This window comes from Bactrocera dorsalis, chromosome 6, assembly GCF_023373825.1.
Source record: "Bactrocera dorsalis isolate Fly_Bdor chromosome 6, ASM2337382v1, whole genome shotgun sequence".
Taxonomy (NCBI): domain Eukaryota; kingdom Metazoa; phylum Arthropoda; class Insecta; order Diptera; family Tephritidae; genus Bactrocera; species Bactrocera dorsalis.
In genome coordinates, this window is record NC_064308.1 from 38793877 (window position 1) to 38806195 (window position 12319).

Consider the following 12319-nt stretch of genomic DNA (forward strand, 5'->3'; position numbering starts at 1 on the left):
TAAGGAAAAAATTAAAAAATCCGCAATTTTGGTAAATTTTTTTAATAAGTACAACTACGTAGGAAGTAATAAATTCATTTATTTTATAGAATAATGTTAATAAATAACGCAATCTTATATAATAATAAAAAGGAATAAAAAAAACATGGCTTATTTCTTTGAAGTTGGCGACCCCAAGCTTTTAACAACTGCTCTCTTTGTCGTTTTTGGCGGAACCCAATTTCTATTAGCTTCTACCTTTTGTAGGAGCAACTGCTTCTCTTCTTCATCATTTGTTAGAAGCTTATTGAAGTCATCAAACAGTTTGACTCCACGCTCAGCAATATCATTAACAACTTTCAGGTTTCTTACGATTTGTTTCCCTCCAATGCTGATTGATGTTCCATTCATTTGGATCTGTGTTTAAAAACGTTGAATTTATCTTTACCTTTTCAAACACCTGCAAAGATCTTTGATTGGCAAAATCGGCCAATTCGGCTTGGTCACTTAAAAGTGACGAATCACCTCTTACTTTTCGGTCAGTAGGTTCACATCTTATCTTTTTGACAGTTTCAGCATTTGCATTATTTGTTACTTTATCTGAGAACAAACTCAACCCAACTAATTCATCCGAGAGGTACCAAAGATGGGATTTTATAGCATTTTTAACCACTTCACTTATTTGTGGATCAATAGCTTCATAAGTGGTCATGTCTTTCCATAGAGAAAGGTCTGACCAAGGAGCATTTGCAGCCATAGGAGCCTCAAACCAATATTTCACATATACAAGCATTCTAAATTTCACAAAGCGTTCTAGCTGTGATTTTTCCCTTTGTGTGGTTTCAAAAACATCTTCCTCACGAAACAAGAAGATTTTAATGGCGTATAAGAGTTTTGCCATCCAGCGAGCACGGTGTAAGGCACCCGGAGCTCTCCAATGAACATTATCTAGAGAATGGCCCAGGCCTAGTAGTGATAGCTCTATTAACTCCATGTAATCGTCTCTGGATTGGGTTTCCGTCATTAAGATATCTAATAAAGAATTTACTGCATTAACATTTAAATTGTCTTTGTCAGTAGCTTTTTCCAATGGTTTTAAGTTATTTAAGTGAATTGATGGCCATGCTGCCTGAAACCTTTTAAACAAGGGAATGTCAGGAGAGCTGGATGGCCCAAAACAAAAAGTAAATACCTTACTGAGAACAGTCTCTAAAATATTAAGCCTGCATGCTAGCCATAATAGATCCAGTTTTATGTTCCAGCAAAACACAAGCTCCATTTTTCAACCCTGTATTGACGGCTGTAGTGTCAAAACACATGCCGACTATGTTTTTCTCCAAATGCCATTCTGTTAGTACGTCATATACTGCATTAGCCGAGTTATAGCCAGTGCCACTTACAAGTTTTGGTACTCCAAGCAATTTTTCCTTACCGTCTGCAGAAACTATTACTGACAAACGATCTACTTTTTCATTGCTCAAAATATCGGGAAGAATCTTACCATCCCAATGAACTATAACTGGATCCTCAAAAGAAACAGATTGCTTTATTTCCTGAAATATAGATTTTCGCCCTTGTTTTCTTTGGCGTTGAATAGTGCTGCGTGATAATGGCAACGAGCTAGGGTCTTGGCCCAGTGCTGCTGCGATTGGGACCATCAACCTCAAAGCCTAAAGAGCTTATCACATGCTTAGAAAACAAGTTTTGCTTAGCAGCCTTCACAGGTTTGTCACTGCTCGGCTCATTAGCATGATGGTCAGTGATCTGGCACCGGGAGCTCTTCTTTACAAAAGTTGAAACTGGATATTCTTCATCTTCAGAGGAACAGGAAGTGTCACTAGAGAGTCCAATTTCGAAATAAGGCTCATACATTAAAGATGTCCCTTTGGAGGTACTAGGTGTTATTTCTAAGAGCTGGGCTTTTCGTCTTCTCTCTTCATCTTCGTTAAATCTCTTTAAAGTTCTTTCCTGCTTTTTGGCTAAGCTTTTGTCAACTTTAGTCATAGCCATTTTTCGCTGGTCTCACCGATCTGCTAGAAATTTGCGGTCTTCTTCAATCTTTATCAAATTTGAAGCATCTGCATGAGCTATATCAAATAAAGAGTCAAGCTCAGATATAAATTCATCTTCACGAGCTTTTTGATGTTTTGAATTACGAGATTTATTTTTTTTTTTGCAACAACCACTTTGAATAGAGTTTCTCAATCTTATCAACGCAGTGTTTAATTAATCTTGTTGGTATGAGAGCTCTTTCCCATAACTGATTACCTTCTCAACTGTCATATGACTTGCACTACGCACTAAATTAAATTTACGCAAGTGCCAGTGAAAACGCAAAAGCACTTGCCGATTAGTAGGTAGTTGATTAATAGAGATTCCTCATCTGTAATACCCAAAAAGAAAACACGGTCACACTGCCTTGTTGCAGGAGAATTGGAGGCCATGGTTTTTCATAAGTTATTGATGAAATGTTTAAAACAGGTATCACTTTGGGTACTTTTATAAGAATTATTTCATAATAATATTAAGTCTTGTCAATCTATATCTTATTGATGATATTTTTCAGCATCTGTTTTAGATATTGGAAACACCTGCAACAAAGAAACAAAAATAATAATTAAAATATGGATTTTTTATTTTTTCGACTTTTTGTTATCAATCGTGAAACTTTGGGTTCTTTTCCCATCCATCAAAAAATCTGAAAAAATTACAGATGTATATTGAACCCCATTCTAAAAAAAATGGAGGGGTGCTCAGGGTGAATTTTTGGAGTTAGTTTTTTTTGGGCCACCCTAATGTACATATGTATTACGCTTTGGTTTTTTACGCAATCCTGCTTTGGTGTTAAAATACCCCCTAAGCTCAGAGAAAAATATGTGTTTGTTGATATGGGTTTGGAATGAGGTTATTGATCAAAAAAATCACAACAAATTATAAGCAATTATAATAAGTTACAAGATTTTTGTTGTTATTCATAAAGGGTGATTTTTTAAGAGCTTGATAACTTTTTTAAAAAAAAAACGCATAAAATTTGCAAAATCTCATCGGTTCTTTATTTGAAACGTTAGATTGGTTCATGACATTTACTTTTTGAAGATAATTTCATTTAAATGTTGACCGCGGCTGCGTCTTAGGTGGTCCATTCGGAAAGTCCAATTTTGGGCAACTTTTTCGAGCATTTCGGCCGGAATAGCCCGAATTTCTTCGGAAATGTTGTCTTCCAAAGCTGGAATAGTTGCTGGCTTATTTCTGTAGACTTTAGACTTGACGTAGCCCCACAAAAAATAGTCTAAAGGCGTTAAATCGCATGATCTTGGTGGCCAACTTACGGGTCCATTTCTTGAGATGAATTGTTGTCCGAAGTTTTCCCTCAAAATGGCCATAGAATCGCGAGCTGTGTGGCATGTAGCGCCATCTTGTTGAAACCACATGTCAACCAAGTTCAGTTCTTCCATTTTTGGCAACAAAAAGTTTGTTAGCATCGAACGATAGCGATCGCCATTCACCGTAACGTTGCGTCCAACAGCATCTTTGAAAAAATACGGTCCAATGATTCCACCAGCGTACAAACCACACCAAACAGTGCATTTTTCGGGATGCATGGGCAGTTCTTGAACGGCTTCTGGTTGCTCTTCACCCCAAATGCGGCAATTTTGCTTATTTACGTAGCCATTCAACCAGAACTGAGCCTCATCGCTGAACAAAACACGCGCGCGAAACACATTTCGAACCGAACACTGATTTTGGTAATAAAATTCAATGATTTGCAAGCGTTGCTCGTTAGTAAGTCTATTCATGATGAAATGTCAAAGCATACTGAGCATCTTTCTCTTTGACACCATGTCTGAAATCCCACGTGATCTGTCAAATACTAATGCATGAAAATCCTAACCTCAAAAAAATCACCCGTTATAATTCGAACTTTCTCTGCATTTGTACAAGCAGTATCGCTGAAGCTCAGTGATTAATTGAGGATTACACGGGATCTCACATTCCATATTATATTTTCCTTGGTTTTTGAAAGAATTCTTCTAGTATTTCATCAACAGACAGATCAATATCCCTATGAATATTCATTGATGCTAGACCATTAAGCCTATCTTGATTTGTTGTATTTCGTAAATAGGATTTAATTCTCTTTAAACTTGAAAAACTTCTTTCCGGTGATGCTATTGAAACAGGCAATAACGCCAATATGCTGAAATCTTGAAACCATTCCCAAAAGACGTTTTGTTCACTGCTTCTAAAGCTTCGAGAGCATTTCGAAAATGCTTGCCTGAAGTTTGCTGTTTCCACATTTTCACCTCCGCAAGAAAGTTTCGTTCTGAACAGCTGATCACCCTTTCAAAAAAAGAAAATGTTTCTCGAGCTTTTTTAGCGTCAAATTCGTACTTTGGGAAAAATACACAAAAATTTTCTAACCCTGATCTGTGGTCAAGAAAGCGGCTTTTCAAATGAGCAATTAAGTATCAAGAAAAGGAATATAAAAAGCAAAGAGATAGTATGTCTCAGCGTCGTTCGTTTTCAAATGGAAGCGATTCATTTGGCGACTACTGTGTGTGGTACTTTTATTTCTGTACCTAGTTCGGTGCATACTTCTTCAACGTTATTAAAAATCAAAAAAAGGTTTTTTCAGCATTTTGTCGCATTTCTTCGCCTGCGTGTACGGATTGCATAATGAAGCAGGAAATTTGGAATTCTGCAGCAGAAATCGCAGCGACGAGCTGAGAGGCCGTAGTTGAAGTCTCCGGATCCTTCCAAGTAACGATTCTTTCTAATGATTTAATTACGAACGGATGCAATTTGATGTATGTATGTCGATACGGCTTCACTTTACTTGTATGCATTGCGTTTTGAGGGAATGCTTCGAATGTTGCATCAAATCGTTATCTACTTCAGCACGGTATCGTAGAAACTCTCGAAAATTTCCTTCGTTAGATGTAAAACTTTGTTCTTCATCTTGTAAAATGTCTGATTCCATTATAACTCGACCATCGTCTCTGTGCCCACGAAGTGAGATTCCGTGCTTGCCACACAAAATAATAGCTTTGACAATAGGTGTTAATTTCAGAACTGCATCGTGTTTTGATTTTTCTTTTTGTGTATCGAGTTGAATATCGATTGGTTTTTGCTTTCCGCGTGCGATATCACGCAAATTTTCAATATCAAGCAAGCATTTTTTATGATAGTCAAGTTGCGCGTGATGTTCGAAATCTTTAAGTGCTTTACTCCAATTTTGGTAAGTTTTTTGACCAAATTTCCCAGAGCAGTTTTTATTTTCCCGCCATGTTCAATGCCGTAAGCAACGCAATACGTACAAAAAGCACCATCATTTTACGTAGTACATAGTTAACTTTACAAGGTCCTCATTATCATGTGCATAATTATTTGTCAAGTTGCACAATTAACTCATTCTTTTCAACAGTATAATATGATTTTTCGCAATTCAACTATCCTTATACCCATTTTTGTGCACAAGACAAAACGTGTCCTATAATAACTGAATTTTCGCGAGGAACCTCCTATATCAAAAATACGTTGAGTAGTAAAACTTTTCGTAAAACCCCCCAAAAAAATTTTACTGGATCCGCCATTGATATACGTATATATATATATGTATATATATATGTTCGTACGAAAAAACCACGAAAAGGGAATTAACCAATCGTAGGTAATTTTCTCAAGTTCACCCGTTTGTATGTATATATGTATATACAATGTAATTTGTCTAACTGCGCCACATAGACATATCGCTCATTTGCTGCAAGACCGGCATAATTCAAAAAACGTGATTTTTGAGTTAATGCTGCAGAATTGTTCGTTATATCATACTTCATGTTGAGTGAAAAATTCATATGAATACCTCTTATATGCTCCGCTTGAGAAGATGTGTAAGGTTGGAGTCACCGTGTAAGGCTGTAGTAAGTTGAAAACTTTAAACGCGTTGTTGTTGATTTGATGTTTCTTGGCAAAACCAGGTTTGCCATATTCTCATTTAATTGAAAAAAAGTACTAAAAATTTGTACCAGATTACTTTAGAGCTGCATACTAGCACAAGTAAATTTATCGCAGGAAAGTTTCTTGTCCGTTTCTTAAGCGTTTTTTCATATGATGTTTTTACATTTCTTGAGAGCTAGATACTAAGCTTATATATTGTATGTTCCCAGTGACAAGAATCCGCGAAAAGAAAGAAAGATCTGGTAATTTGAGATGTATGTATGTATATATTTTTAAATATATAAATCTGAGAATTGTTAAACATACGTATTAAGTTGGTTAAAATAATAAATGAGCAAGTTATGCTCTCTGTATGTAATAAATATAAATATGTGATATGGGACATATATGTATATATGTATGTATTTATAATATAAGGGATGTTATTTAAACATATGCTTTTGTTGTGTGGTTTTTGTTTTTTGCTTATGATTGCCGTAGCTTTTTAAGCAATCCTGCTTTAACTTGATTAAGTATAAGGGGTATGCTGGAACTTTCTACAAGTAAATACTTGAATATTTTATAGTTATGGGATAGGCTTTGTGTTATAACACAACGGTAAGCATTTACCGGCAATCAATAATCCGCTATACACAGTACCAAACTGCTTTGTTAGCGGTTTTTCGTTTTTTACTGGAAAATAAACCGAATGCCGAAAACAGTTTGGTAACGGTTTTTTCTTTTTTAACCGGAATTTTGATCAGAACAAAATTAATTTTGTGATTTTATACCATACACATATGTAAGTATATAGAATGCAAATATTGAAAGGAAACGATACACTCACTTTGACTTCCCCCAGGGGCTTTTGGGCATAACACTTGTATGAGTGTATGTCTGAATTGGTGGGTGCCTGTGCTAGTGCCTGTGCCTGTGCCTATCTTCCTTTTCCCCAGTTCTTCTGCTGCCGGTGTTGTTGCGTTTTCCTCGTTCGTCTAATTGCCTCAATTGGGTTGTGGTTTTTATTTTGTCTGTGGGTTATATGTCACCCACACTTCACTGCACTAATTATGCCTATATTGCATAAGTGCTTATATTAGCGCACCACGATTATGTCACATCACTCTCTTTCGATGTAAACCTTTTTTTTCTTTTATTTTTTTATTATTTTTTTTTGTTTCGGTCACTTCACTAGCACTGTACCCATATATTCTTGCACTTGCTGTCACCTCACTTTTTTGTAACTTTTTGCGTTCACTTTTTCATTTGTTACGTATGTATACGAAATTTTATGTATATATACTCGCATATATGTATATGTATATATATTAGGGTGTGTCATTCTGAGGCAACCTTTTTTTCAACTGAAAAACAGGCTCAAAACTTTCGAAAATGTGTAAAAAAAAAGTCACTCAAAAGATGAGCTCTTAATACATATTAATATTAAGAGGTGCCCATTTCAAATTTTCTGTTTTCCATATAAATAACATGGAAAACAAAAATCATTTTTTTTGTGGTGGTTATTGTGCGGAGGTTTTATATGTGCACGCGATGGCTGCCAGTAGGGATGGTAAACTCGATTCCGATTCTACTCGAAAATCTAGTTTTTTCGTTAAATAATCGATTTTGCGGAATCGATCTTCAGTAGTCAAAGTCGATTAAGAATCGGTTCTTGACATTGATGCCGATGTATTGAGTTGATGTGTGGAGTGTGGTGTGAAGATGTGGTGTCTATGTGTGGGGTGTAGTTGGGTTGTAATTAGAGGGGCCGCAGAAGCTCATTTAACCAAATACGATTAAACATTTTGAGGAAGAAAAACTTTCAACTCATAAGTTTGAAGCTACAACAGTGACTATTTACGGAGTTAAAAGTCCGCTCTCACTTACCTCTTTGTACAGTCCTCCAAGGCATCAAATCCAATTTGAAGAGTACCAACACTTAATAAACAGACATATGTAGGTATAGACTCATAATGGGTGGTGATTTTAACGCAAAGAACACGCACTGGGGTTTAAGGCTTACGACTACAAAAGGGAGAGAACTCTATAAAGTACTGCAGTCAAGCGGAAGTTACGCATTTTCGACGAACTTACCATCATATTGTCCAAAGGTTCCAGAGCTGATAGATTTTTTCATTGTAGGCAAAATATCCCAGAACTACTTTTCGATCAGTCAGGGTTATGACCTTAACTCGGGTCATTTTCGAATATATTTAACCTATAGAGAGAACTCTATAAAGCACTGCAGTCAACCGGAAGTTACGCATTTTCGACGAGCTTAACATCATATTGGCCATCAGATAATCAAAAGGTTCCAGACCTGATAGATTTTTTCATTGTGGGCAAAATATCCCAGAACTACTTTTCGATCAATCAGGGTGTTCTGAAGTGCACTCACCTTTTATTTTTTTTCCACTTCACCACAAATCAAAACTAAAACGGGTGCAATACCGGAAAAAGGGGTTGCCTCTATCCGAGATTTTATTTAAAAAAAAGGAAATTGAATAAGTACACGATTTTGCTAATTAGTTTGATAATTTCGCAAAAGAATGGCGGCGAATCGAAGCGGGATAGGCCGAACGATGATAGTGTCGTAAAACGAACTGAGCTTGAATCTGATCATTGATCCTTCTTTATCCCCGTTGGCGCTGAATAGGATGGTATGACTGTGGGTGATGTACATGTGTGTGTAGGTGTCGGTGTGCTGCTCTCGTGTAGAATGTGGGTTGTACGTGTGGTGTGGTGTGGTGAAGGTTGCGTGTTAGGGATGTAAGTTTTAATCGATGTGATGTGGTGTGGTGAAGGTTGCGTGTTAGTGATGTGGTAATGTGGTGTGTGTGTTGAGGCCGAGGGAGGATGCTCATTTGTACATCCTGGCCCCCCTAGGCGAGTGTCTAGCCTAGTAGCCTCTGAAGCCGTTGTAACGTGGCTACCACGTTGCTGAGGCCGGTGGAACGGCGCGATTGCGGCCTTGGCTGGCGCCTCCGGTTCGGTGCAGGATTGCGGTGACGCCAGGAACGGGAGTCCGCCGTAGAGTAGGTCGGCCTGCGTGGTTGCGATCGCTTGGGTCCTCTGATGGCATCACGTCTGCGAGGAGCATCATGACGCCCGCCATCGAGTACGCCGGTGCGGTGTAGCAGCGTATGGTGGTGACGCATGTATACTCGGCACTGGTAGCCCGTTGTGCACTCTTGCGTACGATGGGTGGGCGCCAGACAATTCAGACAATGTCCATGTGCCTGAGCGATCTGCTGGCGTTGCTGAGGGGTCATCCCCTTGAAGATGCCACAGCGTGGCAACCGATGACGACGGCGACATAGAGCGCATTCTAGTTGTGGTGGTTCCGGAGCCGTTGATCGGGTGTCGTCATGCGGAGCCGTTGAAACTGCTCGAGGAGCTGCGGTGGCTATGGTGGTTCGCGGCGCTGCGACTGGTGTAGTCTTCGAGCGCGGAACAGCAACTGCCAAACGTATTGTGGGCGTGGGCGCAGTTGGCATCTCAGCATACATTGTTATCTGTTAAAAGATTTTATTTTAATTAGCATATCTTTATATATATAAATCTTCTGACCGTGGGTTTGCCTAGAAACTGCTCCTAAACGGATGCGCCGATTTTGATGAAATTTTGTGTGTACGTTCAAGGAGATTCGGGAAAGGTTTATATTTACAATTTGGTCCACTGGAAAATGTTTTTTAAATTATTTTTTCATTTTTAATCAATTTTTAATCTTGGAATGTTTGACCGATAGATGGCGCTACCATCGCAGTATCCAATATTCAAACCTTAAATTGGCGTAAACGTGTATGAAACAAAACGATGCCAAAGTAAAAGGCGATATATGTGGATATATATCATAATGAGGAAAAGTCGGAAAATTGGACAATTCTAAAAAGTAAATTTTTTCCATACACATTTTTTTTCAATTTTTGTTTGTTTTGTTTTTCAATATTTTGATTTGTAAATTATTTGATTCGTTCAATTTCGGTCGCTTGCTTTTTTATTTCGTCTATTCAGAAGAAAAATTATTGAAAATTATTCAGTGAAAACTTTACGTGTGTTTCACACAAAGAGGTCAATTGCAGATTAAAATTTGTTACGAAGCCACCAAGAGGTCGATCTAATATCGGTCGGTGTTCTTTTTGCCAACAAAGTATGGCAGGCCAAGGCAAGGCAAGGCAAGAAGTACTCCCAGGATGCGGAGACATACGTTCGGAATTATAATTCGCGGTCAATCAGCAAGTGATCGTCACGATGTTACAGCACGACTTTTCCTACAACAGTTACGATGTTTGATTGTCTTTATCTTGAAGCAACGTATAAATGGTGCTGTTGGATGAGATGTAACTACTTTGTTGAGTGGCAAAAACCTCTATTTTGCATGCACACATTCTTCTTTGGATGATGGTTACACCAGATCAAATTGATGAAAAAATTTCTGCGGAAATTCCTGATGTAGAGAAAGATCCAGTATTATAGGAAGTAGTGGAAACCAATATGATTCATGGACCTTGCGGACATTACAATCCCACTTCGGTTTGTATGTCTGACAATAAATGCACGAAACACTATCCACGTGCTTTTCTTTCGGAAGCACAAACTAGAAATGGTAGATATCAACTCTATCGGCGTCGCTCACCAGATAACAGAACGTTCAGCATTCAACTAAGAAGAGTGAATATCGAAGTTGACAACACATGGATCGTACTGTATTCACCATTATTGTCTAATTCACATTCAAAACTCATATCAGTGTTTAGTATTGCAGTTTGGTGAAATCGATAAAATACGTTTGGAAGTACGTGACCAAAGGAAGCACAACTTTCGTCAGTGATCCATTTGCAAGGACATTCGGAAATACTTTGATATTATACATGGAATGCATCGTCGAAGAAATAGTTACGCAGAAAGCAAGGCCAACCAGTAGATTGACATCCAGGTGTCTTATTAACTAATGCATTAGGACGAATTTACACAATCCACCCGAAAAACGACGATTGTTTCTACCTTCGGTTGCTATTGATAAATGTACGCGGTTCAACTTCATTTGAGTCATTGCGTACTGTGAATGGTTCGGTGTGTGCAAGTTTTGGAGAAGTAAGCCAGCAATAACAATTGCTGGAACATATTAATCACTGGAATGAAAATGAAGTTCGCACACTTTTCGATATAAACGTTGATGGTTTGATATCAATTCCATTCGCCGCTTATCAATTCACGAAAGATGAACTCATCACGAATGTTCGGACATTGGCCAAATTATCGTAACTACGATTCCTTAAGTGCACGCGCAATGTTAGCTGCCAAAAATATCGATGTTGATGACTTAAACCGGAAGATTCAAAGTCAAATTCCGGGAGACTTGCGTTCATACAAATCGATCGATCATCTTGACAATGACGACGACGCCGTCAATTATCCAGTGAAATTTCTAAATTCTTTGGAGAGGCTTGGTATGCCACCGCATCCTGTGCGTCTCAAAGTTGGACCTGTCATTATTATGTTTCGCAATCTTCATGCACCGAAACTGTGTAATGAAACCCGACTGATTGTGAAGCACCCATCGAAAACAAGGGCGCAGAATGCTTGATTGTACGAATTCCTTTGAGTTCTAACGATTGCCATTTCAGCTCAAATGTATTCCGTTTCCAGTGAAAATTGAATTTGAGATGACGATCAACAGGATAGTCGCATAGTGGGTGGCATAAGTTTGGAAATGCTATGTTTTTCACACGGCCAGATTTAAGTGGCGTGCACACGAGTTGGAAAACCATCTTCTCTGTACATTAACGCACCGAGACAGACACCAAAAAATGTTGTTTATCAAGCTGCGTTACATTGAAAAAAATGTAGAAAAATCTCAATTAAATGATTATCAACACAATATGAATTTTTATTTCAAATTTCTTTTCATTTCAAAGCACATAATTTCACGCAGGACAACGGCTGCGGGGTCAGCTAGTACATATATATATTCATATGGACATTGGTGCCACGTAATGTGGCACGAGTGAATCGTCATGTGGATCGACTCATTTTTCTTGGTTTTTGCGGTTATTTATGGCTAATGCAGGCTGTTATTATTATTTATTTTTGTTTCTTTGTCTATTAATTACGGTTACGTTATTATCGGTTTACTTTTCGGTTTTATCAGCGGTTGGCAAAAAGCATAGCTTAACGAGCGGCCTGGTTAGCGTTCCCGTTTGTGTACGGAGATCGATTACGCGAATATGACCGTCGGAGCCGTAGTAGAGCTTCTCTATGCGGCCAAGCCGCCATTCGGTGGGGGGGAGGCAATCGTCATTGATCAAGATACAATCTCCAAGCTTAGGCGCATTTTCTGTTGTTTTCCATCGGTACCTTCTGTGGAGGTCCTTTAAATAATCATCTTTCCATCGACGACTGA

At 38.2% G+C, this 12319-nt stretch overlaps 1 protein-coding gene across 1 annotated transcript in view; it reads right to left on the bottom strand.

The window, feature by feature from the left end:
• Positions 1 to 216: 216 nt before the first annotated feature.
• LOC125779407 (uncharacterized) overlaps positions 217 to 12319 on the bottom strand; it is a 194543-nt gene continuing 182440 nt past the window's right edge. Inside the window, exon 2 of the mRNA XM_049460758.1 lies at positions 217 to 1492. Within this exon, the coding sequence (XP_049316715.1) occupies positions 329 to 1258 (930 nt within the window). The 5' untranslated portion in view covers positions 1259 to 1492 and the 3' untranslated portion in view covers positions 217 to 328. The remainder of the gene's footprint in view (positions 1493 to 12319) is intronic.